The sequence below is a fragment of the Amblyomma maculatum genome, chromosome 11 (genome assembly GCF_055883805.1).
Source record: "Amblyomma maculatum isolate TAMU_Amacu chromosome 11, ASM5588380v1, whole genome shotgun sequence".
In the NCBI taxonomy this organism is placed as follows: Eukaryota; Metazoa; Arthropoda; class Arachnida; order Ixodida; family Ixodidae; genus Amblyomma; species Amblyomma maculatum.
The window spans coordinates 79,533,991-79,561,096 of NC_139354.1; the positions used below are offsets into that span (position 1 = coordinate 79,533,991).

General features: G+C 43.0%; 1 protein-coding gene across 1 annotated transcript; it reads left to right on the forward strand.

The window, feature by feature from the left end:
- Positions 1-5,047: 5,047 nt before the first annotated feature.
- Positions 5,048-26,541, forward strand: LOC146174236 (solute carrier family 22 member 1-like). The gene is made up of 6 exons (XM_084585359.1): positions 5,048-5,229; positions 5,399-5,635; positions 9,314-9,528; positions 10,117-10,191; positions 23,641-23,822; positions 25,487-26,541. Exons 1-6 carry the CDS (start codon positions 5,048-5,050, stop codon positions 25,652-25,654), a joined length of 1,059 nt encoding a protein of 352 aa, XP_084441485.1. The 3' UTR covers positions 25,655-26,541.
- Positions 26,542-27,106: the final 565 nt, after the last annotated feature.

Sequence of the window (27,106 nt, forward strand, 5' to 3'; positions counted from 1 at the left end):
TTGATAGCGGAGGTCGGAGTCCTTCAAGCTCAAAATGTGCTCATCATCGTTTGTCCGCTAAACGTACGCAGACAGACGAATAATAGAAAAATATGGGTTTGACAACTCTTCTTCGACAGCGCGCACCTGTCCGCATGGCCCCACAGTGGTCTTGCACGCCAGCGTCTGTCCTCGCGCTTCCCCAACACTCTTTTGGCAAACGTCTGATGCCGCGCCACCCCGCAACACACGGTCAAAGGAGCAAGCCAGCATTTTGTTTTTTTAACAACCCTCGCTCGCTGCAGGGTAGCTAATCGGAATTACTTCAGGGTAACATCTCTTCCTTCCGCCCTCCCTTTCTCCTCCTCCTAATCCCCGCTCACACATAGCTCCGGCGTGCGGTCCGCCTGGATCTGTGCTTGCGATATCCAGTTTACCAGTGCCTCAGAGCGATCTTGGAGAAGGGCCGGGGCGGTGACTCAAAAGTCGTACTATTGACTTCAAACAATGGACCGGAGCGCGCGACGGAACGGAAACGTCCGCGAAGCCTCGTCCCCCCTCGGAAGACGCTGTTTTCTTTTTTTTTTTTTTTTTTTTTTTTTTTACGGTGAGCTCTTTCAAACTTCAAATGGTCTGCGCCGGCTCCGTTCTGCGGCCAAATCGCTACGTCGCCCCGCATCGGTTTTTCGCTGTAGGCTAACTGTTCCGTTACTTGTCAATGGAGCTGATGGTATGCGAGAATGCATTGGAAAGAACCGGGAATCCCACTTCATCATAACGTCACTTTTCGAAAATATAGAGGAAGCATTAGATTGTTGAAAGCTTGTTCGCGCATGAAAAAAGAGATTGAAAAAGCACTTACTGCTTTGACTTAGCGTACAGCCAATTTGCAGCCAGGCATCGTTTTGCACTTTTCTAGGTACGATTTCAGCCACTAGTAATAAAGAACCGGCCTCTGCCGAACTTTGTTTTTTAATGAGAAGCTGATAATTCCGCAGCGAAGAATATCCCGCACTGCAGATTATCAAGCTGCGGGAAGACACAATCACCGAAAAACACCGATAACACCGGGGAGTCGATACACTGCAGCATCGTAGCAGCGTTGGATGATGCCGCCTGCTAGCTGGTTTGCGCGCGAAATCTGGGAAGACCGGAAGACCCGCGACAGTGAAGGGAAAACCTAAATCGCTGTGCGCATTGGTCCCGCAGTAACAGACGTAGGTGCCTGTGCTAGTCGTAAACGTCGCGGGACCCCGGACATTTACGCCCACGCTGGCTGTGGACGCTTGGCATCTTAAACTCAAAGCAACCGCAGTCTGAACTGACACATTACGATTTTTGCTATCACGCTTACGCTTAAGCTTACGCTTTGCGGTTAAGGATCGTACAAACGATCCGTACTTGGCGCACGTAGTCTGAACGTGGCTAGAGGCTCATTTTGTCTACGTTACAAATTCCAGGCTTAAATCTTACGGAGGTTTTATAACAATCTTTGACTGTATCCTGCCCATCTCATGAGAAAACAATGGAGAAACACCAGCGGAATGACCGCTAAGGCAAAGTTCGCGAGTACGTCGGTTGGGTACTGTCAATGGGGTTACAAATCTCTCCTGGGCTTGCACGACCAAGCAATGGTTCAGTTATGTTAACACCGCCTAGCTACATCATCCCAATGAGAACTTGACAATGATAGCGCAACCTAGCAGCCTGCGTGACGACTGCGGATGGGCATTAAAAGGCCAGCAAACGACACTGTGAGTGCGTACCTAAGTAAAATCGTTGTGGTGACATCTCGTTAGTTTACTCATGCCCGTGCGCAGATTCATTCGCTTACATTTTATCTCTCTACCTAAGCTATGACGTTCGCCTCTGGAAATAGAGGGATGCACTAGTTTCTCAGGTTTTCTGCGGTGACGGCCAGAGCAATGTTTTAACTTCGTTCACCGAAGTTCACGTTTACGTCGGCGAACAGTGATAGGGAAAGACTCTAGCCTTTCCCTATCACTTCTCGCCGACGTTAGTCATTGGTGCCTTAAAGCGCAAGCAGGAACATTCTTTAGTCCCATCTTGTGCGCTGATTTCTGTAGGAGCTTCCACGCATGCGCGGTAGCCATAACAACCAACCACTAGCCATTCCCTTCTCCAGCGGTAGGCCAGCTTTTATTTTCGTTCTCTGAGCCATATTTGTCTGAGACAAATTAATGAAGGGCTTATCTTCGCTTCTCGTGTACCTTCCAAATGGTAAAAAGACATTGCCACAGTTACAGTCCATGTATTATAAACGTTGGAGCTCCTTTAAAATATTACCACCTTATTTGTCTGCATTGCTCTGGGGCTCGCAATAAGCTAAAAATTGGTGATTCCTGTCCGAGGAGTCTAGTTATAATGGCAATGATATCTGATTGCCCCCTTGCCAGAACGTAAAAAAGAAAAAAAAATGTAATCTGAGCATCGCCTGATTCAAGCGAACCGCGACAACTTATCTGGGAGCTTATGCACAGTTGTTTACGAATTCGGCTTAATACACAACGGTGGATGGAAATAGGCAGTTTTTTTAGGAATTTCAAATTCAGTCTTGCTACGTGAGAACTCCTGGTAACATTTCTTACCTTGCAAGTTTTCTGCTCTGAGAATTTTTCATATTACTCGCCGATATACCCGTTACGTCAGAGCCGTGGCTCATTCGGGGAGGAAAAAATACATTCCGCTATATTTTGCGGAAGGAGGGAGATGTTGGAGGTTGTTTATACATTACTGAGACTGAATAAAGTGCAACTCAGATAAGACAGCAGAAAATGTAGCGAGACGTTAAAAATACAGATTGTGGCCTTACGTCGTAGTTGTAACATAATAACAAACCCTTTGGTGAACTATGTATTGCAGCTTAAATAAAGAAGGCGAAACTTATGCGCGTGACAGTTGTTTTGCATAACAATAGTGTATTTTATCTTGCCGAATTTAGCAGCACTGCAATTCCATTCTCGTAAGGTTCTTTTACAATAAATATTTTTGTGTCATTGATCGACAAAAACAAAAAGAAAACATTATGTTGCTATTTAAAATATAGAATCCCAATGGCTATTCTTTCAATAAATCTCGGCACTAGCCATTCCCTCCTCCATCTGTAGGCGATTCCTTACTTTCATTCTCTGAGGCGTGTTCGAAAGCAGTCCGCGAGCTCATTTTTCCGGTACTCAATTAAGAACAGTGGAACGGCTTCTCCTTCACGGCTAGTTTCGTGTTTTTTTGGTTTGGCTTTGTTTTTGTGGGGTTTAAAGTCCCAAAACGACTCAGGCAATGAGAGACGCCTTAGTGGAGGACTCCGGAAATTTCGATCATTTGGGGTTCTTTAACGTGCACTGCACTGACCGAAAAGCGGCCGCCGAGGCTGGGACTCGATCCCGCCTTCTTGGGCGGGATCGCGCTGGTTTCCAGAGCACGGCTCTTAAGATGCGGTTTGTATTTAAAGCTTTTGGAGACTACGCATTTAGAGATTCAGAATAAAACGAGGCACCTCTCTCTCTGAGCAAACACACAGGACTTTTACCAGGAGGCCCTAGGATAGCTGAAATAAAAAAATATATATATTTCTTTAGTTTGCTATTCTAACAACTCAGACATTATCCACCTACACCATTCTTTTTCTGGTGTATCTTAGCGAGGGGGTGCGAATCTCACGCATAGAATTAAAAATTTGTATTTTGCGCTCGTGATAACTGTGTTTCGCAGTTGCAATTTTTATAATCCAGTTTTTATGTACTCATAATAATATTTTGCCCCTCCTGTTTGGGGCTACTGTAATGCTGTGCAGTGTGTTCTAAGTTAAAAAAATATTAAATGCTAGGGGCCTATTCATTCCGAAATACAAGTTAAACGTACCCAGCAGAGAAACCTCAAGGTAGTTGACAAAACCATCTCTTAAACTATGCCAGATATAAAGCAAGCGTTGCATGAAACAACTGCTCAATTACAAGTTCTGTAGTCTCCAAAACACTCACACATTTTAAGCGATCGAAGCGTCTTGACATCTTTCCAAACTTAAAAGCCAATAGCCCGAATAATGAATGTCTGGGTACCGTTTCAGTTTGCACCTTACTATGAAATGGAGGTAGGTAAATCAATTTGCCTCTTTTTTGCCCGGAAGCCAAGCAGCAGGATTTGACATGGGTGCTGAACATATATATCGTATGATATTAAAAAAAAAAGAATTTTTGGGGCTCTCTATCAACACTACTTTTAAAGGCGAATATCCCCAAATATAGTACCTATATACTAATAGTATAATATTATACTAATAGTATATACAATAGTACCAAATATTGCCTTCAAATGCGATATTTGGTACTCACTCATGTTCGCAAACTTAGGCATGAGAATAGAAGTATAGAATGTTATCAAGAAATACAATATTGAACCGCAGCGCTTGTAGAGCAGGAGCGCAAATGAAAATAATAATAATGTATCGAAAAAGTTTATTATTTTTGCTTCAACGTTCGTATCCTTTGCTTGACAAAGAATGCCCCAATTTTGCACCCGGCAGCCACCGTGCTCAGGGGAGAAGTTAATTGGTTAAACCAGCACTGTAAACGCATACGCAGTCATGTAACTTCTAGCTATCCTTGACTTGGAAGCTAAGAAAGAGTCTCTTTCTTATCTTTTAATTTGCATATTAAAATAGATTAGAAATTATTCACACTGTTCTCTACCGTGTTCGTATAAATTATTCAGTATCTGCACACGCTAAAGATGCCTTTTTCGTTGTTAGATGTTTTCAAACGGCAATGCAGCCTTCATTCTGTGTTATATGAGTATGGGCCGTTTCAACCCTGCATCATAAACATAGTCAATTGAACTTATTTTCTGTATCAAATACGGAAACTGAAAAAACAAAATCTGAAATACTCCGGTAGCTAAGGGTTCCTCGGCTCCCTGTATGATTTCATATATGAAAAAGTTTATTCAGCTGAACAAATATTTTACCGCCTCATATTTCTTAGTGTCTGCAGGTATAAATATATGTAAAATAGGCAGCCAGTTGGCTGTTACTCATTTCGCTCATATTCTCGCCATGCCAAGCGCAGTCACAGAGATTGTTCAGCCACGCCACCGCACCCTGCTCAACATCGGCTTCTCGCTTGGCTTTACCCTGCCCACGCTGTTGCTTCCGGGACTAGCATACACATTGGAAAACTGGAAGTATTTGCAGCTCGCATCTGGCCTGAGTGGTTTGATGCTCTTCCCATTCGTCTTGTGAGTAAAATGTGTTTTTATTATCCACCCATTCTCGCACCTACTTTGATATTTTATTAGTGTGTTTGTTCAGCTTGAAAATTGTTCCAATTGAGGTGAGTGCACAGCTTGTAGTTGCTGACTGCAAAATATTAGTGCATTTTTGAAGCCTGACGGAAGTTTGCGGCAGTATTCTGCAGGAGTCTCCGCGCTGGCTCATGTCCGTACATCGAGAGGTAGAGGCCCGCAGGTCCATTCTTACTATCCTGCGTATCAACGGCCGGCCGCCGCCAACAGACATGGATCATGTCATGAACCAGCTGATCGAGAAATCCAAGACTGACGTAGCGTTTTCGTCAACGAGCCTAACTGCAATCGTAAAGCACAAAAGGCTGCGTCGCAACGCCATCTGCCTTTCTGTAGTCTGGTGAGGAAACAGTCATATTTCTGAGCAGTTAGGTAAACCTACATTAAACTATTTCTTAGCCCCCTACCCAACCTACGGTGTGAGATCGCTTAAGAACTGGGAAATAGTTAAAGTAATGATAGTTAACGCATTCACATTTTACTCTAGCCAGCTTGCTATTATACCCAAGTAGCACACTTGGGAGGAGGGGTTACTGAGAAAGTGGTTACGCAATTTTAGTAGTTTTTTTCACAACGCACAGCAGCTCCACACAAGTGACTGGTAAAGGGAAGCTGGCGTCAAACTCTGCACCTATGTACAAGCTGTAATAGACGATACCTGAGATTCTATCCCAGATCAGGCTTTTGTAGCAGACCTTTCGACCTTATTTAGCGTTTAATTGAGTTCCCTGTAATGCGCTTAGTACTTTGCAAAATTTCGGGGTACTATTGCAGACCGTTATCTAGAAATAAACAAGGCTTCAAATATTTCTCTGCGCTTTGAATAAGCAATGGGGTTCGTCTCCTGCATTGGAAAAATCAGTGCTCAAATGACAGCTGGCCTTTTTTCTCAATTCGGTCATCTTAAAAACTGCGGCATTAAAAGAATGCCATTCTTTTACATACGCATATCTTTGATACTAGCTTTAGATACATTTTGTGTGTCAGGATTAAGTATCGTGGGCTGGAAATGAAGGTATCGTAGTATCGGTATCGAAAGTACATTTTTAGTGTATCGCGTATTTTAACGATAATCGATACTAAAACGAAGGTTTGAGACGTTTGCGGCACCCGCAATGGAGGAGGGGGTAAACATTCTTTATGGAAGAAAGAGGCTTCCGGTTTGTGATGTCACACTATTGTAACACCCCATAAAAGGCGGGTGCCACGTGACTCCCCTCGGACGACGACATTACCTCCTTCACTGTTCCGGCATATTGTTTACCGAATTGGGTCTAAATAATTAGATAATTACTCCGAATTCACCTAATTTTTCCTGCAGAGATTTTTTTCTTTTTCTGTCTAGTGCTACAATTCGTTTCTTAATAAATCGTTTCGTTCGAACGTAATCCTGCCGATAAACTTCTGTTGACACGACCTTGAAAATATAGCCGGCGTCTGATGTACTTAATTGATAATTTTTTTACTTAATTATTCTGCATGACAAAATCTTTTTCCAAGCGCGATTTTTTCATCCTCTATCTAGTGCCAACATTTGCTTTCGTATCACTCATTTCGTTCGAACGTAATCCTTCTTACAACTTCTGGTGGCACGACCTTGAAAACACCGCACAATGATCCCGAAATAAAATGCAAATATTGAACCCACCGTGAGGCTATGGGTTGACGAGGCTCGCTCAGGTGATAGTGCAAACCCGGTGACAGCTAGGCTTGTAGCGCCTCCACAGTTCCCTTCTGCTCGGAGTTCCCTCTAAAAGGCCCTGTCCCCTCCGCACAAACCACACTTCCAGATTCCTATTCTTTAAAACTGAAGGAGCCAATGAAAAGTAGGTGCTCACGAGGTTCTTTACTTGCGAGTACAGAATGCCTACCACAAAGCATCTAAGCCGTAAACGGACACGCAAAAAGATAAGAACAAAGCTGAAACGCAAAGAAGGTGAACAGGAGTTAGAAATCCTGCACACTCCAGTGTCCCCTAGCCGCTCTCCTCCCTTTGCCATCCGCTCCCTTGGCCGTCTATGCGGCATCTTATTCTCGTCAAACAGCGTAGTCAGTTTGTGGTCGAATGCAGTAAATTATACAAGACCTTTCTCCAAACTACTGGGCTCTGCCTGTCTAATCCACAAGGCGGAAAGAACGCGAGCCACAGTTGGCCGTTCTTCTAGTTTACAGCATTTGATTGAAAACAAATTCATTCTTTGTAACTGCGCCGGGGAGAGCTTTGACCAGACTTTTTCTGAAAGAAAAAACTATTACGCCTAAAGTTCTGTGAAATACTCAACATGAGAAATATGAAAGCATTTTTCCAGCACATACAGGTTGAGTAACAAATTATGTGTTGTCAAGCACCTTTCTTTGCCCAAAATAATTTAGCAAACATTGAATAAAGTGTTACTTGTATATATATATATATATATATATATATATATATATATATATATATATATATATATATATGTCTTTGAATATTAAAGGAAAAAAATTGTTTAATTTTTTTTTAATACACGACTTCATTGACACCAAATTAGTCATTTTGTGTTGAAAAATGGACTTTCATCTCTTCTAGCCGTACTTCTTAAGCGACCCCAGTAAAACTTCAGTTTCTTGACTACCTCTAGGATACTTGAGTCGATGCAAGTGAGATTCACTCTTATTCACTAATAAAAGGAATATTAATCCAATACAACACTGCGTGGTCTGGTGTGAGTTCGTAGCGAGGCTTTTCTCATTGCCTCGCTTTTAGCACGCCCACATTGTGCCCTTCCGGAATAATTGCAACATTGAGCAATTTTGTTGTGTTGTTTCCCTTCTAGCTTTTAACAATATGTAGAGCCCCAAAAATCTATCACACCATTGCAGAGTAACTACTAATTTCTCCAAATGCAAGCACTTTGCACATTTCAGCACCGGTAAAACGCATGGGTCACCTTGTAAGTAACGTGTAGTATGAAATGAAAAGCAAAGGAAGATTCAGATGTATTTCTGCATATAACCAAGTGCTCACAGGTCAGTTGGAATGAAGAGGAATAATTTAAAGATATTTTTCTCTAGGCTACTCGTAGAAACGATCGCCTCATTGCAAACACTGCTTCAATCCGATGTAAAGTTCTGACAAGACCAGCTGCCCCGACAAATTAGCTTCAATACCTCTGTGCTGTCGGCTTCGCTTAAGCATTCCAGAAAACTACTTTTAGCAATACATTAATGATTTCAGAAAGCCAGGTATAAAATTTAACATCACCATTCATATTAGAACTTTTATTATGTCCGGATTTTAGTGATGTATCGAAGCATCGACGATAAAGTATCGAGTATTTGTATCAAAAATAGACCTCTATTATGTATCTTGTACCATTATCGGAAATAGAATTTTTCTGGGTATCGAGTGTCGATATCTAAGGTACTTGTTTGAAGAATCTTCCCAGTCTTGAAGAACAGACTTATGTAAGCAATAAATTCGACCGCAATATGCAGTTTTATTTGGGGACACTTTTCGATCCCATGACGTCTGATTGGCCGCAATAACACGTGGCCTTAATAATGCCAAATTTCCCACTTCCACAATTTAGTCGCGGTTATTGATTTTTATTTATGTGCAAAAACAACATCGCTTTGAAAATCACTCCTTGCAGTGGATGTGAAATATCGAAAGAAGAAAATAGTGGTAAGATTGGGCATCACACGGGGCTTGGCAACGCTCTTTCTCTTGGTGGGGTAACAATAGCTATAAACAAGTATATGAGCGTTCCGTCATTAAATGTGAAATCTTGAAGCATAACAGTTCAAAAAATCCAAGAAACAAAATAAGCCATTTTGAGGATTAGTCTCACTGCATATTAAGGGTATTCACTCGGTATTATTTTTTTTTGAACTTTGTTCGTTTCTTTAGGAACAAAAAGATGTGAACAGTGAGTGAAAAGCAAGTAAAGGCATTTTTCTAGCATGTAGAAAGCAGACAAAATATCATAAATGTTCTTTGGTCCTCCATCATGAGCACTGTATGGTTTTTTCAACGCAGGTTTTGCAACAGTCTGCTTCTCTTCACCACTACGCTGTCATCCGTGGATTTAGGCGGCAGCCCTTTCGTTAACTTCGCGCTCTCCGCAGCGGGCGAGGTCCCCGGAGGCATTGCGAGCTTGCCTGTCGTACGCTTCTGCCGCCGAAAAAAGTCCCAGGCGTTCTTGTTGCTCCTAGTCGGCACGATGGCGATCCTCATTTCGGCGCTACCTCAAGGTGAGTTGGACATGGCTTTGCAATTTTGAATGAGAAAACATTTCTTTTACTTGAGTAGTAGCATCACTAGCGCCTATTATTCAAACGTGGTCTCCAGAAATGAAACTTAATAAAAAAGGCACTGCCATGACTACATTTCAAGCCGCGCTGGAAGCAACACATTAGATTCCCCAAATCTCGCACGAGAGCACTTTGCTTCATCGCAGCCGTTTACTTTTCGTTTAAAACTGCAACATAGTGTCGCGCTGCCCAGTAAATGTCTTCGTGTTCATCAACAATTTCCAAATGCAATAGACGCGTGCTGTGCAATGAATATCGTTAGCATTCACCAACTCCAATCTGTGTAAGTGCTTCATTTAGCCTAGGAGATTACTCTATAATCATAGAATATATGGGAGAGCGCGGATGAGGAACGCGTGCCCATTGTCGGGCGAATCCACCTTGTGACGGGAGTGAACAGAAATAAACGAAAATGCATAAGCATAATCAGCAGCAGCACAACAACTGTTATCGCAAAACTTCTCCTATGTAGTATTGCGAAGCCACTCCATTAAGCACACGCCTGAAATTTCTTCTCTCCGGTTACAGTTGTCAATTACATAGCATGGATACAGAGGGCACTTTCTCAGCAACCTTCTACAGGACGGTACGTAACGACAAAAGGTGAAGAAATATTACAGGCCCGCGGTTAAGTGCAGTCGTAGGAATAATATTGGGCAGTATTGCTAGAAAGTGAAATGTGTCTAAAAGTATTTGCTAATATCGTAGCGATTTCATCAAAGTTTTGTTCTTTTAGTTATGAAAACCTTTCCTATTGTCGTGGACCTACTAAAGTTCTGCAAGTGCATATGTAATGTAGAAGAAGTCTAGAGCAAAGCTTTAACGAATAAATTTTGTTTCATGCTCGCACACACTGTGCGACGCATGTATCAATGTTGGAGCAAGCCAGTAAGCAATATAAATTAGAATATCATCAATTGTATGCCTCTCAAGAGTTAATGTACCTACCTTTGGCGGCGAATCATTGCAGATGAATACTCAGCATTGTTTATTAAGGAAAAGAAAGCGTACCTTTAAAATAACCTAGCTCCGACACTGGTCATTGAAGCTTGAAATATGCAGTTGAGCACTGGTAGATTTTTTGCTATGTCAGCTCGTGAATTGCACTTTAATTGAGCCTGGTGTGGCACCATTGATCATGGACGGGTATTTGGAGTTTATTTTGAGCCGGTATCAGTAATATGAATCAACATTTATTTGTTCAACTGGAATATCCGCAGCACGTAATCTGTATCATGGTATATAGCCCCCGGATTCATGCCCATGCGACTTTAAAACAGGTCAATAAGTGCAACGATGTAATATGGTCAGCTCAATGTTTTGTCCCACCCGATACTATAGCTTTGTCACTGAGCAGTTAATGCTCAAATGACTCATTGCTCATTATTGCTCATTATTCATGAGTTACTCATTGCTCATTATTTATGAGTTACTGAATGCCCGAATACTGTTCATGAAAGCAAGCGCAAATCATCGGCTCGCGGCCAACACCATCATCAGCTAAGCCGCTTTTCCCGCATAAAGAAGAGTGTTGATTCTTTTCGAACTAACCAGTAAAAAAAAAAAAACGTTGGCTGAAAAACAAAGGCATTATACCTTCTCATGGGTCATGTCCCCTGAATTTCCCCAAAAGTTTTTTGATGGCTATATAGGGACATTATATCGTCGCCAGCTTGAAGACTTCGGTACATGATGGGCAGCATAGGGTCATTCTTGCTGATATTTGCAGCATTTTTGGTCGTCAGGGGACTACCTACTTTCACTGCCTCAATCATAAGAATGTCTGCTGCTGGTGTCGGCTGCTCGTCTGTGCAGTCATTGGCAGGTGACTCAGGGTGTCGGTATTTTGGCGTTTCCTTCTAGAGCGGTACAACAGCTTGTATTTACACGCGCTCAGTATGAGGCACAACCGCAACATGTGGGGGGATAGACCAGTTGGAAGCTTGAAAGCTTACGATCTGGTCCCATTATAGCTAGAAGAGATTTGTGAAATTTGTAAATGACGCCCTCTTTTCCGGCAACGTACTGGTGGAAATGACCTTGTTGGAAATGACCTGGGTGATTTCAACCGTTTCCTCTGCCTTCGAACATTATTGCATAGAGAAGTGAGAGTATTAAGTGCCAAGTAGGCTCTCGAATCAGCCCTCTTGAGGATACGTTGAAGCAGGTATTGTCCAGCTGCCGTCTCCTCGAGCTGGCCGAGTTGCATTAGTAGCCTCTGTGAAGCGACAAAGCTACACGGTTTCGATAGTGATTTATGAAGCACTGCATTGTTCACTGCAGGCTGAGGAAATTCCAATGGCTCTTCTTAGGCCCTTTCTGTGAAAAACTTCGAGACATTCAAGATGGGATGTCAAAGGGTAACATCACGACTTTAAGGTCATGATTCCCCATGGGATCGCAAACTGCCGTTCTCTTTTAGCGGCAACGCGTTCGCTCCTACTTCAACGTTTGGAGAGTATGCCCGCAATCTACACATTGTCACTGATGGTTCTGTAAACCAGGTCACAAAATATAGCTCAGCGACTTTTTACATTCCTTTAATGGACTATACGTAGTATGCAACATTTACTGAAGCCATATCCTCCACAACGGCCAAAAGTGTTGCTATTCAGGGGGCTTTACGGAAGCTAGGGTCTTGTCCGGCTCAACCTGTTGTCATCCTAACCGATTCATAATCTGCCCTCCAACCGTAAACACGCGGGTTCCCTACTGATGCCTTGTCTATAAGCTCTCTACACTTGATGCAGAATCTGGACAGCAGAGGCTCTAGTTTACTTTTCCAATGGGTGTCATCAAACATAGGTGTCAGGGGCAACGAGCTGGCAGACAGTCTCGCCCATAAAGAACTATAAAGCAATTCTCTCAAGATATGAAAAGACTCTTCAGAAAAACAGTACTCAACCATTTTAGTACCCTGTGGAATGCGCGCTACGAGCCATGTGATGCCAAGGGATTGAGAGAACATCAGGCCACTCTACTACATCGAATTCGCACGAGCTCTGCTCATTCTTCTACCTGGATGCATAACACGGGCATGACATCGTCTCCGGTATATTCTGTGTGCGTATGTGTAGGTAGATGGCGGCTACTAGAGTGGATTATGTACTGTTATAAGTTACTATGTGCAGAGTGTGGCGGATTTCACAGATAATAGGAGGTTTCCCTAACCCATAAGCGACGCTATGGCAGAGCAATTGCCGGCAGAATAAGCGAGGCTAATCTAACTGTATCATGCAACAACTCAATTCAACTCCCTCCTTGTTGAGCAGTGAGTAGAATTCCTTTCTGATCATCAAACTATTCCGGAAGCGTAAGATACTGGACTTTCGTTGCGGGAATCATCTGGCTGAGTTATCACTGCCTCAAACCCGTATGACTATGCATTAGGGGACAAAAAAGTGTGTGCATAATGGGTGCAGTGACTAGCGACCAGCGTGTTCTTTATTTTCCTAAAAGCCAGCTTGTGTTCCCAAGCCCACTTCCACTTAACTCTCTTCTCAAGTAAGCGGTGATGACTAGGCAATTTTGGTCCGGACATTAAGGAAAGAGCAGTAGAAAGCGATAAATCTGAAAAACGATCTTAGGTCATTCTTATTTTTCGCTGAAAAAAAGCTTTAACGATTGCCCTAGCCGTATATTCTGTAGGCTGCATACTTTCATCAGAGATACAGAAGCCCAAATATTCAAGAAAAGGTTCAGAGAAGAAACACTTTGCTTTATTTGCTTTTATCCTGGCTTGCTGCAGATGTTCCAAGACATCAGCGACCCTTCGGAAATTGTAAGCCATGATAAATGGATTAATCGCCTACTCACGGTAATGGCGCGATGAAAGCGCTGGTGTCGGTCTTTCGACATTCCCCGTGTTTTTTAAGGGGAAAGCCTTCAATAGCTTACAAGTCGTGTCCGTAGTAACTGGGTGCGAGATGTGTCCGCGAAATTTCATTGGATTCCGCGGGTTCTGCATAGTTACTGAGTGATAGTGGCAGATATTGATACTAATGATAAAGAAAGAGATAGTCTCACGCTTGCAACATTGACTCTAGAATGAGAGGAAGAGCTCTCTCTCGCAGAAAGAGTGAGGAAGAGGGTATCTCTTAAGAGAAAAGGAGGCACCCTCCTCTTTGTTTCTCCCATTTCTTTTTCAGTACCCTTCCCCATGTCTCTCTTTTGTTCACTCCCACTTATCCTTCCTCTTTCTCTCTCACCCTCACGAGAGAGTAAAGATAGATGCACTCACTTTCAGCTTTCTCCCTCTTTCTCCAGATAGAGTGGAGAGTTACAGAGAGTGAGAGTTAAGGAGAGTTCTTTTTGTCTTGTTCGCTGCTTGGAGAAAGGGTCTCTCTCTATCTAGAAAGAGACAGTCTCTTCCCCTCTCTTTCTCTCTCAAGGAATGAGGGGCGTTCCGAGGATTGCAGCAGGGCGACTAAAATGCTTTCGCCTTGCTGCACGGATGTGACGTATGTGCTCCCAAGAAACTTTTTGTTGTACAAACCGAGCTCATGATAGTCAGCGGAGTCATATCGCATTCAAATTGCCACGCCACCGGGAGACGCGTCGAAAGGCAGCACCTGCTTACCTGAATCTACCTTGTCAACAGGATATCGCATTTCCACTTACGAGTCACGTGTTTCTGACGTCATCGGACGCAGTACCTAGAAAGTCAGCACCGCAGCAACGCTTCCGCCGTGAGCGCTGGGAAAAGCGCTGGGCATTGGTCGTTTAACATGTCTCCTTTAGGCGTACCTTGAAAGAAAATAGACAACCTGGCAATTCAATTTAACAGTTCCTTGTTTAAAACACCCTTAAGATACTACACGAGTAGCGCAGATGTTTGTGGAATAGCAACTACAAATGACAGCAATTTCCACCAGAAATACTAGTGCCATCTATTGTTCTCAAATTGAACTGCTCTATGTAAAGAGTGTATACTTCCAGGACTACCAAAGAAACAATCATCAATGCGGTTTTTGAAATAAAAGAAAGGAAGTAGGGTTTCTGTGCAAAAAGTTTACAGCGCACTCATGGAGCTCACATAAGCATCTAAGGGATAGTGGTAGAGCGAGAAAAAAACACAAAATTATGGTAAAAACCTAAACGTTCCATTAGAATGTAAGAAAAAATAGTCAAATATTTGCTTGGGATGAGTCAGAGCATTGTCGACGTGAGCTTGCAAGGAAGGACAGTTGACGGACCCAAAGCAAGCGAATAAAATCCCATAACTTCGCTTGCAATCTATTAACGCAAGAAGTGTAGAAAATAAAAAAAGTTAAAGCTTGAAAACTTGTAGTTTTTATACTACCGGTATATAACTGTTAGAATGGTAATCGTTTTACATAAATTATAATGAAATTGGCATTGAGGCGGCTGTCCACGGAGCTAAGCGATATGTTTTCCGAGGAGATGGAGGATTTCGCGGTATCGGAATTGCCATGAACTGTAGATCCTACTACGTGATGAAATTGCCGATCATGAAATTTTCATTAAAAGTGTCGATTTGGGATACGTCCTTTTATTATGGGCAGTTAACCAGCTTACTAATTATGACATGTTCTATTTTAAGCTAAATGACCATCTGTTGGCAAAAATATCGAACACTTTACATTATTGTGCCTGCCCTTTACTGAGATCTTGCGGTATGGTTGATTGACATCGAGTGACACACTACTTAACGTGATTTCTTCCCTTAACATTAGGCAAATGATAAAAGAATGAACGCATGTAGGCTCTAACCTGGACCTTTTGCGCGCAAAATATCTGACACCGGAACTTTTCAAGTTCAGGAAGAAGTTTTGAGTACCGAATTGTTATCCTTTTTATGCACACGGTGGAGGTGAAACATCAATAATTTTGTAATGATTGATGTGCGGGATTACAATACGGGAGACTGCGTTTTACGAACCGCTATTTTCCCTTTCACCTTGGTCCTAGGAATGATTATATGTAGACTTAAGTTCATGGCGACGGTTGTCTCATTTAGGTTCGTGTTATCAATTGTATGGCTAAAATATCATTAAGGCTGCCTGAATCCCTACACAACTCGCAAGTTGATACACGAAAAAATGTAAAATTAGCTTAAGTCAGAAGCAGCGCAAGACATCTACACTACCATTTGCATTACTAAAGCAGCTACTATAAAAGGCAGATAATAAACCTTTTTTTTTGCCATAAGTATGAAGCGTTCGGTAAAATTGTCTCTAAAAAGTAGTGGCATCATCTAAAAGAAAAAAAACTGGACATAGCAAAATGAAACTTCGATATATTCCTTACACCTAGCGCATCCCAACTGAAGCGGACTTCAGTCATTTTCTGGAAAGTTTAATTAGGAATTCAAAAAAAAATATCCACAAAATTATCCTTGTTTTGTGGTAACCGAGCTACTGGAAGCTTATTGTCAAGTATTTTCTGCCTGAAGACATTCCGGATAATTTTTGTAATGGTATGCCCAACAAGTATCTGAAACTCTAACCCACATTTCTAATTTGTTCTTAAAACCGGACATGAATCCCGAAAATGCTTGCGTACAGTTTTGCTAATTCCACGTTATAGAAAGAACGACTGTTCATCTGTTTGCAGTTATCAACCCGTTCCAAGTATGAGCACCTGTTGTAACTGGTTGGAAAGCGTTGTTTTGGGATGTAGAATATCGTTTGAAAAACCATATTCTTTTGTTGGGTTTTCGACAATGACTTCAAGAACGGTAAATATACTTTCAAGAATAGTTTTCATAACTGCACGAAGTTTCGCCATTGCTGCTGGTCAGATGGATGCGATAAAAGTCAATAAGGCATTTGACAAGTGATACCATGGTATGTTATCCGATAATTTAGAAAACATGTCTTCCGCCTATTATTATTCATTGGATCAATGTGCAGAAAAAGGTCCAATAAGTTGCAATGATGACTTTTCCTCGGATATAGTTCTTGTTAGTTCGGGAGGTGACCAGGGTACTGTGCTTGGTCTTGTGCTGTTTTTTACATACGTACACATTTTGTTTGACATACCTGTTTGAGAGCTCTGTAGAGATCCTTCGAAGACGATTTGTTGCATTAAATCAGATATCTTGAAGTAACCATGTTATCGTCGAGAAATGTGTAGCAGCGATTGCCGACATATTGGTGTTGTGCGGAGATGGAGCTTAATAAGGAAAACTTGTGTTTATGCGGGTAATGTATAAAGAATGCCAATAGCTTTTTCTTTCAGTTGCTAGTTGTTATCCTAATAAATTTATCTGTTCCACGTATATGCTTGACACCGCACCTTCGGCTTTAAGAAACTTTTGGCTCAATAAACGAAAACTAGAACATGCACCCATTACTACGAAGATCACTGCCTATAGGGTCGAAACATGAACATGCGTCTTTGGTATAAATCCTCATTATGTTTGATATTAGCACTAAATTGCGTTCAGAGAACGTACGCGCACATGAGCTATGTAACGTCTACAAGGGAATTTTACCCGACTATTGTAATGTCAGGAAACTGTCTTCAGTCGCTTATAAGGCGCCAAAAAGATTGGCCTCACATCCCAAATTAATAAATATATTTCTATAAACTGAAAACTAAAGGGCTCTACTGCAGATGGTCTCACGCCGACTAGTACCAAAAGTACAAGGCATACTATGCAACATTACAATTGCCAGTATTTTGCAAGTCTAATATGTAAAAGTTTTTTCAGATGCAATGTCTGAATTGAATGCTGATCTGCACAGCATTGCCGGTTCCCTTGAGTTTTGTATTTAGACAGAAGGTACTTTTGTTTGATTCTCTATTTGTGATTAATTGACGTTTTTATTAGTATAATGCCTGGTGCTGTTATTTTGATGCATATGGTTTATTACTAGCTACAAGTTTTCTTCAAAACCCCTCCTCTCTGTGTCAATTCGTTAGCGCGCATTACGCGGAAGTAAATGAAAAATATGTAAGAATGATGGAAGTGAAACTATCCAGTATAGACGACAAACAATAACAGCGCACCCGTTTATTTTTCAAGCGGCTTCCTTAAAACAAGAAATTGCATCGACTTTGTCTTCTATACCTACTTCTCATTTTGTCATATGAAGTTTGACTTTTCAGAGAATGATTTTGAAATTTCATGTGAGGCAGTTAAAAATTTGAAAAGAAATTTTTAAAGCAGCATTTCTACACGTCTGCCTCGGAAGTGATTTAATTGAAGCATTTCTGTTTTCGTCTTGTAACAAAACATTTTTCGTCGCTCGGTTGGTGATGAGTGGTAATTCTAAATAACATACAACTGAAGGAGTGACCGCGCTAAGCATACCCTCACTGGATAGGTAAAATGACAGACTCATTTAGTTTAACATTAGTGTCTTTCGCTACGTTCTACTGCTACTGTGCGTCGTTAGCCGTGCACACACCGATTGGCCCTTCCTGCCGAATCTGGCGGCAATTTGCGGGCACGCAGCGCCACCTGGGGTCATCAGGGCGATCCGGGCAGCGTATTAGCAAACCATATCCCGTAGGAGCGCGCGAGCAGACGACGCTTTCAGCGATTTAAACGGCTATTGTTGCTGAAAGATCTCTCTCAACGTAACCTAAAGGTAACATAAACTTACTGTAAACAGGGATTATTGCTGAAAGATGTCTCTGAACGCAGCCTAAAGGTAACATACACTCACTGAGGCAAGAAATGATTCTGGGGAAGGTAATTGCGTAGTGTAACTGTTGTCATGCCGATTGTTACTTAAAGGGGTCTGTAAACGCAACCTAAAGGTAACATAATTTCACTGAAGGCAGGGTATAATTAGAATGAAGGCAATAGCAAAAAAATATTCAGAAAAAAAAATGCATAACAGGAGTCGAACGCATGTTTAAGTGGTATAAGTGAAGAGATGCCTGGTGTTAATCCATCGCACCACCAGAATTTTTTTTTTCTTTATTGCCGGTCATCACCAACACACAGCAAAACCAACAAAAACGCGTTACAATCAAATGCTCACAGTAGAGCGGTTACCACAAGCATGACACTTAATACAGAAGCCGGCAGGCTCATACGAGTTGCCTTTGTCAAGTTAAAATTCCTTCAGCTCGCATAGTGGTTCGACTCTTGAAATCCAGTCTGGCACAGTGGTCTTCAATTTGTGCATTTCAACCAATGCGTGTATACTCTCGCGGAAGTAGAACCTTGCAGGGCGGGCGTCAGGGTCACAGTGAAAACCCGCCATTCTGGACCGCCACAGACTGTGCAGGCCTATTAGCATAACCGTATCAAGTGGAATCCCATCATTATTTTCAGTTGGCAGGAATCTAATCCCGTATGAGTCTAATGGTAATTCTTTTTAATGGTTCGTTGCAGCACGTCCCAAAAATAGACGCCCTCCCAACAGTGCAGAAATACATGGTCTATTGTCTCTGGCTGTTTACATATTAAGCAAAGTGAACCCCATGGCAGATAAAAGCCCTTGCTTTTAAAAAACGTTCGTACCGATAATGTTCCTGTATGTAACTTAAAGAAAAACGTCTTTACCCCAGGAGAAACTGGCATTCTTTTGACACGCTTCAGTACGTCTTGACCTAGACGGCCGCTATACAAGGCTCTGTACACAGGAACAGGGAAGAAGTCGTCACAAACAGCTTTATACAGGTTCTTCTTTTTCACTGAACTTAAGTATTCTGTCGAGAAGCGAGCTGACAGAATTCGAACACTGCTGACAACCTCTTTGAAAAAACTAGAAAGACGCCCTGGCATGCTTTCCGTAGCAACAACGAAATTGGGCAACGCCCGCGCGAGCCTCACTTGGCACACAGTGCGCAAGAAGGGGTCGTTGACGTCGCGAAAGAAAATAAATCTGTTTACAAGCTGGCGCACAAATAAGTGAGCAAGCCCGAGACCTCCGTCTTTAATTGGCCGGAACAGGTTATCCCGACTACATCTTTCCCAGCTTGATGCCCATACAAACACAGCAAAGATTCGGTGTAGCTTTTGAACACTCAACCTAGAACAATGAAGTGCTTGCATGACGTACCACACCTTGGCAACAAAAAATAGATTACACACTGTAGCTCGTGCAAAGATAGACAGCGGCACTCCTTTCCACTTGTCAGCCTTCTCCCGTATTTCCTGAACTTGGGCGCGCCAAAATGGCTTGCTGTCTTCATAGAATTCTAGAGGTGCACCCAAATACTTCACGGGTGTTGTAACCCATGTAACGTTAGCAAAAAAGTCAGGCGTTGATGTCCACGCCCCGTGCCAGAAGCCGAGACACTTTCCCCAGTTTACTGGACTTCCTGTGGTCGCACTAAAATGTTTCACAACTTCAACTGCGGCGCAAATACTTTCTTTGTTCGCACAAAACACTGCCACATCATCAGCGTACGCCAAAAGTTTGACCTCAGACTTGTACAGTTGGAAGCCCTGAACAGATAGATTTTGCATAATAGACAGGCATAAAGTTTCGATATAAATGCAGAATAGAAGAGGGCTGAGGGGACAACCCTGACGTACCGAACGCCACACATTTATGGGTTCCCCTAATACTTTATTAACAATCAATCGCGTTGTGCAGTTTCGGTACGCCAGGGCTACGCCCTCTCTGATAATAGAACTGACATTGATATAATCCAATATTGCAAACAATGCATCATGTGTAACACAGTCAAACGCCTTTTCTAGGTCGAGCTGAAGAAGCGCGACCCTCGCGCAAGCAACGTCACAACATTCCAGCACGCACCTCGCCTTATGAATATTTGTTATAATGGACAGGCCCTTTATACCACACGTCTGGTGGGAACCAACGATATGTTTTATTACTGTCTGTAGCCTGGCTGCCAGAACTTTCATCAGTATTTTGTAATCCACATTTGTTAAAAAAATAGGCCTGTATGACGTCAAAAATTTTAGTTTCTCTGTTTGGTTTGACTTAGGAATTAACACTGTATGTGAGGATGCGAACGAAGGAGGGAGTGCACCAAGTTCATAGGCATCGTTAAATATTGCAGCTAACAATGGGGACAGATCTAGCTTGAATGCTTTATAAAAGGCTGCTCTCAAACCATCCGGCCCAGGCGACTTTCCTGGGTTCAGATTATCAATGGCGCTTTCAACCTCATCCTCAGAAATCGGCTGCTCTAACTTTTCTCTTGTGGTGGCATCCAGTCGTGGCAAGGAGGAAAGAAACACCTGCTTAAAAGTCTCCAACTTCATGTCCCGAAAAGCAAACAGCTCCTGATAATAGTCGAAGAATGCACGTGCTATGTCATTCTTATCTGTCACGAGGCTTTCATTCCATTCTACTTCAGTTATGTCATTTCGATGAGCCTGTGCTTTTTCAAGACCCAGAGCGCGCTTAGTGGGCGTCTCGCCGGCGACCCATCTTTCGGCCCAGGCGCGAACGAGCGCGCCTCGATATCGGTCCTCGTCTAATAATTCTATTTTCTTCTTTATCTTTCTGATGTCCTCTTTGTAAGCCCCCGGCTCCTTACACTCCTGCGCTATTAACTTCTTTAATGTTGATCTTAGGCCTACTTCTTCTCGCTTTTCGTTATGGCGAATACATCTGGCTCTTTTTATCGCTTTCATTTTAATTTCTTGCTTGCACAGTTCCCATTGCTCCCCAATGCTGCTGTTAGGTCGTTTATTTATTTCATTTAGCTTCTGTACAATAATTTCGATTAAGTTATCGTCTTCTAAGAGTTTGGAATTCAGCTCCCGAAGGTCCCACACAAAACTTTTGCTTGGGCTTCTAGCTCCTATAGTGCATTTTACCAGACAATGATCGGAGAATGACATTGGGATAACAGAATAATTTTTGCACTTCAGTATCACATCCAACGATAAATAAGTTCGGTCAAGTCGAGCATGAATAGAACTCTAAAAATGGGTGTACTGCGCGCTGCGTGCTCCTTCCAAGCACTCAGCAACATCCTCTAATGAAAACTCTGCAATGATCTGCAACAAACAACCGGTGCTTGCATCTTTAAAGGGGCGGTTAGAGGTTTTGTCTCGGGCGCTTAAAACACAGGTGAAGTCACCCATAATTATCAGCTGCCTTGTTGAATCTAAGTATCGTTCGATGTTTTTAAAGAAAATGAGCCTGTCTTCAGCTGCATTTGGTGCATACACGCAGAGAATGCGCCATTCACTGTTATGCAAAACCAGGTCACAAACAATCAACCTTCCGCACGTAGACGAAATCACGGCCTGCACTATAAGTCCTGGCAACCGTTTGACAAGAAGAAGTCACCCAGCCGACGTGCCCACTGCGTGACTAACAGCCACTTCGTACCGCGACGTGAAACTCTGCGCCATGCTCCCTGTCTCCTCCTCTCCCTCCACTTTAGTTTCTTGTACTGCTAGCACGTCTATGTTTTGCTCTGTTAAAAGGCGAAGTATTTGGCTTTGCTTCCTTCTACCAGCCAACCCTCGTACGTTGAGCGTTGCAACGTTCAGACTCCGGTCCATCGCCATAATCATGCATTAGAAGGAGGCCGGGAGCATGACGCTTACCTTTCACGTCTAGCATGGCGCTAGACGTTTCCAGCATGCCCACGTCCACCATCATTTACGGGCTCGACTTGCTGCGAGGGTGGCTTTTCCTCGGCCCTCCTGTCCGCCGCGATGTTGGGCCGTTGCTTGAAAGGAGGTCTCCTGTTCAGGGTCGCTTTCATAGGCGGCTCATCGTCGTTCTTAAGGGTCTGCTGTTCGCTCCCGTCTCCTGCCTTTGTATGGGGGCGTTTAGGTGCGCTGCCGGCGCTCGTTGACCGACCGCCGTTTCCCGTAGTAATGGTCACCTTCGTCGCAGGCTCCAAAGAAACTGCGTCTTGAAGGGGTGCGTTCGCGTTCGCAGACGCCACTGGCAACCAGGCTGCCGACTCTTGTTTTTTGTGTCATCACCCGCCTCTGCCGGTGATGTTCGGTGCTTCCACATTGACGGATGCCGCAGAGGTTCCAACTTCTTCGCTTCCCTTTGCTGCTTCCTCGGCCTCGACAACATCCATTACATCTTCAGGCGTCTCCTCTCTGAGAGCGGGCACTGTTGCCGCAGCGTAGGTGCGGACACAATCAACTTCCGTGTGTCCAAAGCGTCGGCAGCGAGAACAACGCGGTACTTTGCACTCGCGTCGTACATGGCCACAACCATGGCAACGTAGGCACTGCATAGGCCTTCCGGGAACGACGACGAGGGCCAGCTCACCTGCTACCCTTATTTGATGGGGCAGGTCGTCTGCCTTCATCCCGGCCTTCAACTTGAGAAGTACTGACCTCGTTGTCGAGCCTTTCTCGCTGACGCCCTGGACGCGCCACCATTCTCGAGTGACCTCCGTCACCTTCCCAAATGCGGCGAAAGCCGTGCGAATGTCCTCATCTGCGACACCGTGTATCATCCAATGTAGTCTGAGTCGGACTTGCTGGTCTTGAGGATCGATAATAACACACCGTCGTCCCTTTACTTTCAGCTCTTTCAAAGTCACAATACGCTTCGTGGCTTCAGCAATCTTGAAGGTGACAGCCCACACGTGATTAACTTGATACGCCCCCAAGGCTACAACCTCGGCGAGCGCGTCGGTCTCGACGAGTGCATCCCGAAAATCTTCTACGCGGTAGGGCCTAGCTCGAACGTCACCATGCAAAAAAACCGTGTTTAAAGCAACACGTCCTGTGGGCAGCTGTGGCAAAACAATCTGATATTCACTATCTTCACTTACATCGGACCTGTTACCGCGGCCAGCCTGGGCCGCTATCACTGCTCCGGTGGAGCCCATTATCCTGCGTCCGAACACGCCAGTAGCCGGAAGTAGAATGATCGCGCCACCAGAACAACGGGAGCAGTGGCCTTTAAACGTATTCTTATTCGTTTAGAAAATATATCCACTATGTCGCCTGGTGGCGCTGCTCAGAGGAATCACGCGCCAGAGCGTCGTCTGCTCGAGTGCTCCTACGGGATATGGTTTGCTAATACGCATCCGGGCATGCATACTGACGCTAGCGCAATAGCGGTAGGCAGTGGCGGTCAGCTCCAGTGCGAAATTTGACGAAACATTTTGACTGAGTCATTATTTTAGTACACCTATTATATCGTTGGTTATTTGCAGATATGTTTTGGCTTCGCCTGGTCATCAACATGATGTCTCGTTGTCTTCTTGTGATTTCGGGAGCCATACTATGGGTGTACACGATGGAGCTCTTCCCAACGTCAGCCAGATGCTTCGGATTTGCAGCCTGCTTTACAATGGGCCGAATTGGCGCCATTTTCTCACCCTTCATGAGAGACCTGGTAAGCAACAGAAGTTAGACCCAAGCACTGAAAACAGGCTTGGATACTTGAGTACTGCCATCACTAAAGCGGTACTGGAGAGTTCCCTTTATACTCAGTTTTAGTGAGGTCTGAGGTTTTTAGTGAGTTGTGAATGAGCGCAGCCCAATAACAGCCTCAAAAATTAGGAACGAAAATCTGCCCTTGAGAGAGCTTTATACATTTTTCTTGCTCAAACGATGTACAAGAGATTGTCAATTCTAAAGAATTAAGCCGTGCTTATTTCCATAACTCTGCTTTGTCTGCAGTGACAGTTCTAGCTGCTGTCTCCATGACATCATGGGAGTGTGCTGCCTCACCAGTGCATGATTTTGTGAAGAAGTCGTATGATCTGGATAATACAACGCCACTAAGAAAGTGCTATCAAGGGCGAAATATTGTAGACTATCTAAAATCTAGCAATTCATTCTCTTGCTCATTCCAATGAAGGGGGATAAGAAGGATTGATGTGACGTGCGATGATAAAGCAATATGACGAACTATCTAAAATCTAGCAATTCATTCTCTTGCGCATTCCACATGAAGGGGGATAAGAAGGATTGATGTGACGTGGATGATAAAACAATAATACGAAAGGAAAGTGAATGTAAAAAGATGCCAAGGAGAAAATTAGCGAGCTAAGAAAAAGTGCAAGAGTTCCTGTCCGCAAATCATTGCGCTACTCAAGAAATAGCAGCCCAAAGAAGCCAGTTTTCACAAATAATTGTTAGTTTTGTGTACGACTCTTTCGGACGACCAGTTAAGCAAAACTGTTCCTAAGCAGCCCCTTTCAGCACTACATAATGTCAGGTTAACTTTTAAATATGGCAGTTATTTTCTTTTTGAAACTGCTCCCTTTTTCTAGGCACAGAGGGTCTCAATTCGCATCCTGCAGGAAGTTTTATATAGCCGACATCACCGAATTCTTGAATTCTTCTGTTAACACTGCTAAAATTTTGAAATACCACGTGCTCATTGGTTTAAAATGTATCACAAACGAAAAACTTCTACCTAACTGCCATAAGAACAAACAAAACGTTTTCATCTTAAAATATTCAGAGAAACTCTGCCTCTCCGATTCAAGCATTGTTTTTTCATTTTTACTTATTACAGAAGGTTAAACAGTAATAACAATTTGCTTTAATAGTCCTCGCAGGGTTCTACATAAGTTGAGGACAACACAGAGGACTATGGAACAAAAAACTGTAGAGGTAACTTTAAAAGATAGGAAGCGTGGGGAGGGGGTCAGAGAAATAACTCAAGTTACTGGCATCCTAGTGGAAATCAAGAATAAATGGGCATGGATAGGACCTGTAGTGCTATGAAAGAAATAAAGATGGTTGTTTAGGGTAACAAACTGGATTGCAAGGGAAGGAAAGCGTAGAAGGGGGCAGAAGAAAGTTAGGTGGGCAGATGAGACTAAGAAGTTCACAGGGGTCAATAAGTGGATACAGCTAGCAACGGGCCGGGTTAATTGGAAGTACAATATGGGAGAGACCTTCGTCCTGCAGTGGGTGTAATGAAGCTAATGATGATGATGAGTGCTCGCAGAAATATATAGGTTTTTTCACATTTCAACTTGACTTGAAGTGAGAATAATTTGGAAGTATGTTATAGAGCTTACCACAATCGCTGTGTTTCTGTAGGGTGCCCACGTGCACATCGTAGCTCCGACTATCGTTCTCACTGGCGCCAGCGTTTGTGCAGCCGCGGCTGTCTTCAGCCTCCCAGAGACTCTCGGGCTGCAGCTGCCGGATACTTTCGAAGAAGCAAATAACATCGGACTGGACGTTAAGGACACCGTAATTGAGTGACTTGCTCTATTATAGAAATTTGCACGTGCTACCGATATTAAGGCATGTTTACTTGTCAAGCAAACCAAGATTTGTGAATTTTTTGCCCCAATTGGTACCGTGTAAGAATTTTACATAAGTGCATTGCAATTTAACGACGCTCACTAAGTTGGGTGTCATATCACAATTTTCGCCGGCAGTTCTAGTAGTCATCGTTAGAAAAATGTGAAATGTAATGTTCGAACGAATTGCTCATCTAGCATGTGACAAATCCTTTTATTACATCATATGCAGTAATGCTGCATGCTCAGTAGATAATCTTGGTATGGCTGCATCATAAAATGAATGAAAGTTGTTGCGTGATTTATTCCTGCTAAATCCTTATGACAGAGGGCTATTTAACTCAAATACTTTGCATGCATGTTATGTTACTCACGCTAAATACTTACCAGGTACTTGGCAAAACAATTATTTTCTTCTGCTGGACGTTAACAGCTAAACAATTCGATGGTATTCGCGGTTTCTCTAACATGCTAGCTTCAGCACGCGCAATCGACCGCACTGAATTGATGCGCATGAAGTCAACTCTGGGAAATTATCAAGAATCTTTCACCATTTTGAAGAACGTCTACATGTTCTTCAGGGTTTGTTGGCGTTTATTTCACAAAGTTGCTAACTTTAACATCATTCAATTTTTATTATCTTTAAATAGGAGCCTTGAGAGGAAGAAAAGAAACTCCATAACTATGAGCGCTAATAACACTGATAAGTCAAGTTCGGCGAACGGCCCTAGGTCTGCCTGTTTTCAATGCATTGGACGCAATGAAGCAGCAGCAGGCTTCCAGTGTACGCTTGCTAATATCTAATGAAGGAAGTACGCTACTTTATTAAAGCGGTTTTTGTGAAAAACAGCGGCACCAGTGCCACCTGTGTACTATTTGAATGGTCATGAATAACTCAGTTCTGCCTCCAAGAAACGTTTTCTTCTAAAAAGAGCATCGCCGGGGCTGCGCTTCCGTACAACAACGATCACAAGTGGACATGTGCTGTCATTGAAAAACGGTTTGTCCAAATAAGAGTGGAACAGTCTTACCTTTTCTCTAGCTCACAAAACGTACCTTGTTACAGGCCAAGAATGATTCTAATGAACATCGGCCTCGTGGAGGTAATTAGGCAAGACAAACGGTTAACATTCACTTTTGTATGCCTTTCACGAACATAACGTTAGAGATTTAGAACTGGCATTGTCAGAGAGCGAAAACATGGAGACAAATTGAAACCTTTTTATTGTTACCGCATTTTCGATACTTTTATTTCTAACACGTGATTCGCAAAGTAATGTACTGCGCAATTTCGTAAAATTATCAAAACGCGGACGTTTATTGTTCACATTAGGCACCGTGAACAACATCTCGCAAGAAGACAGTTAACACTTCACATACATCTGCCATCTATTTAAGATAAAATAGAAGA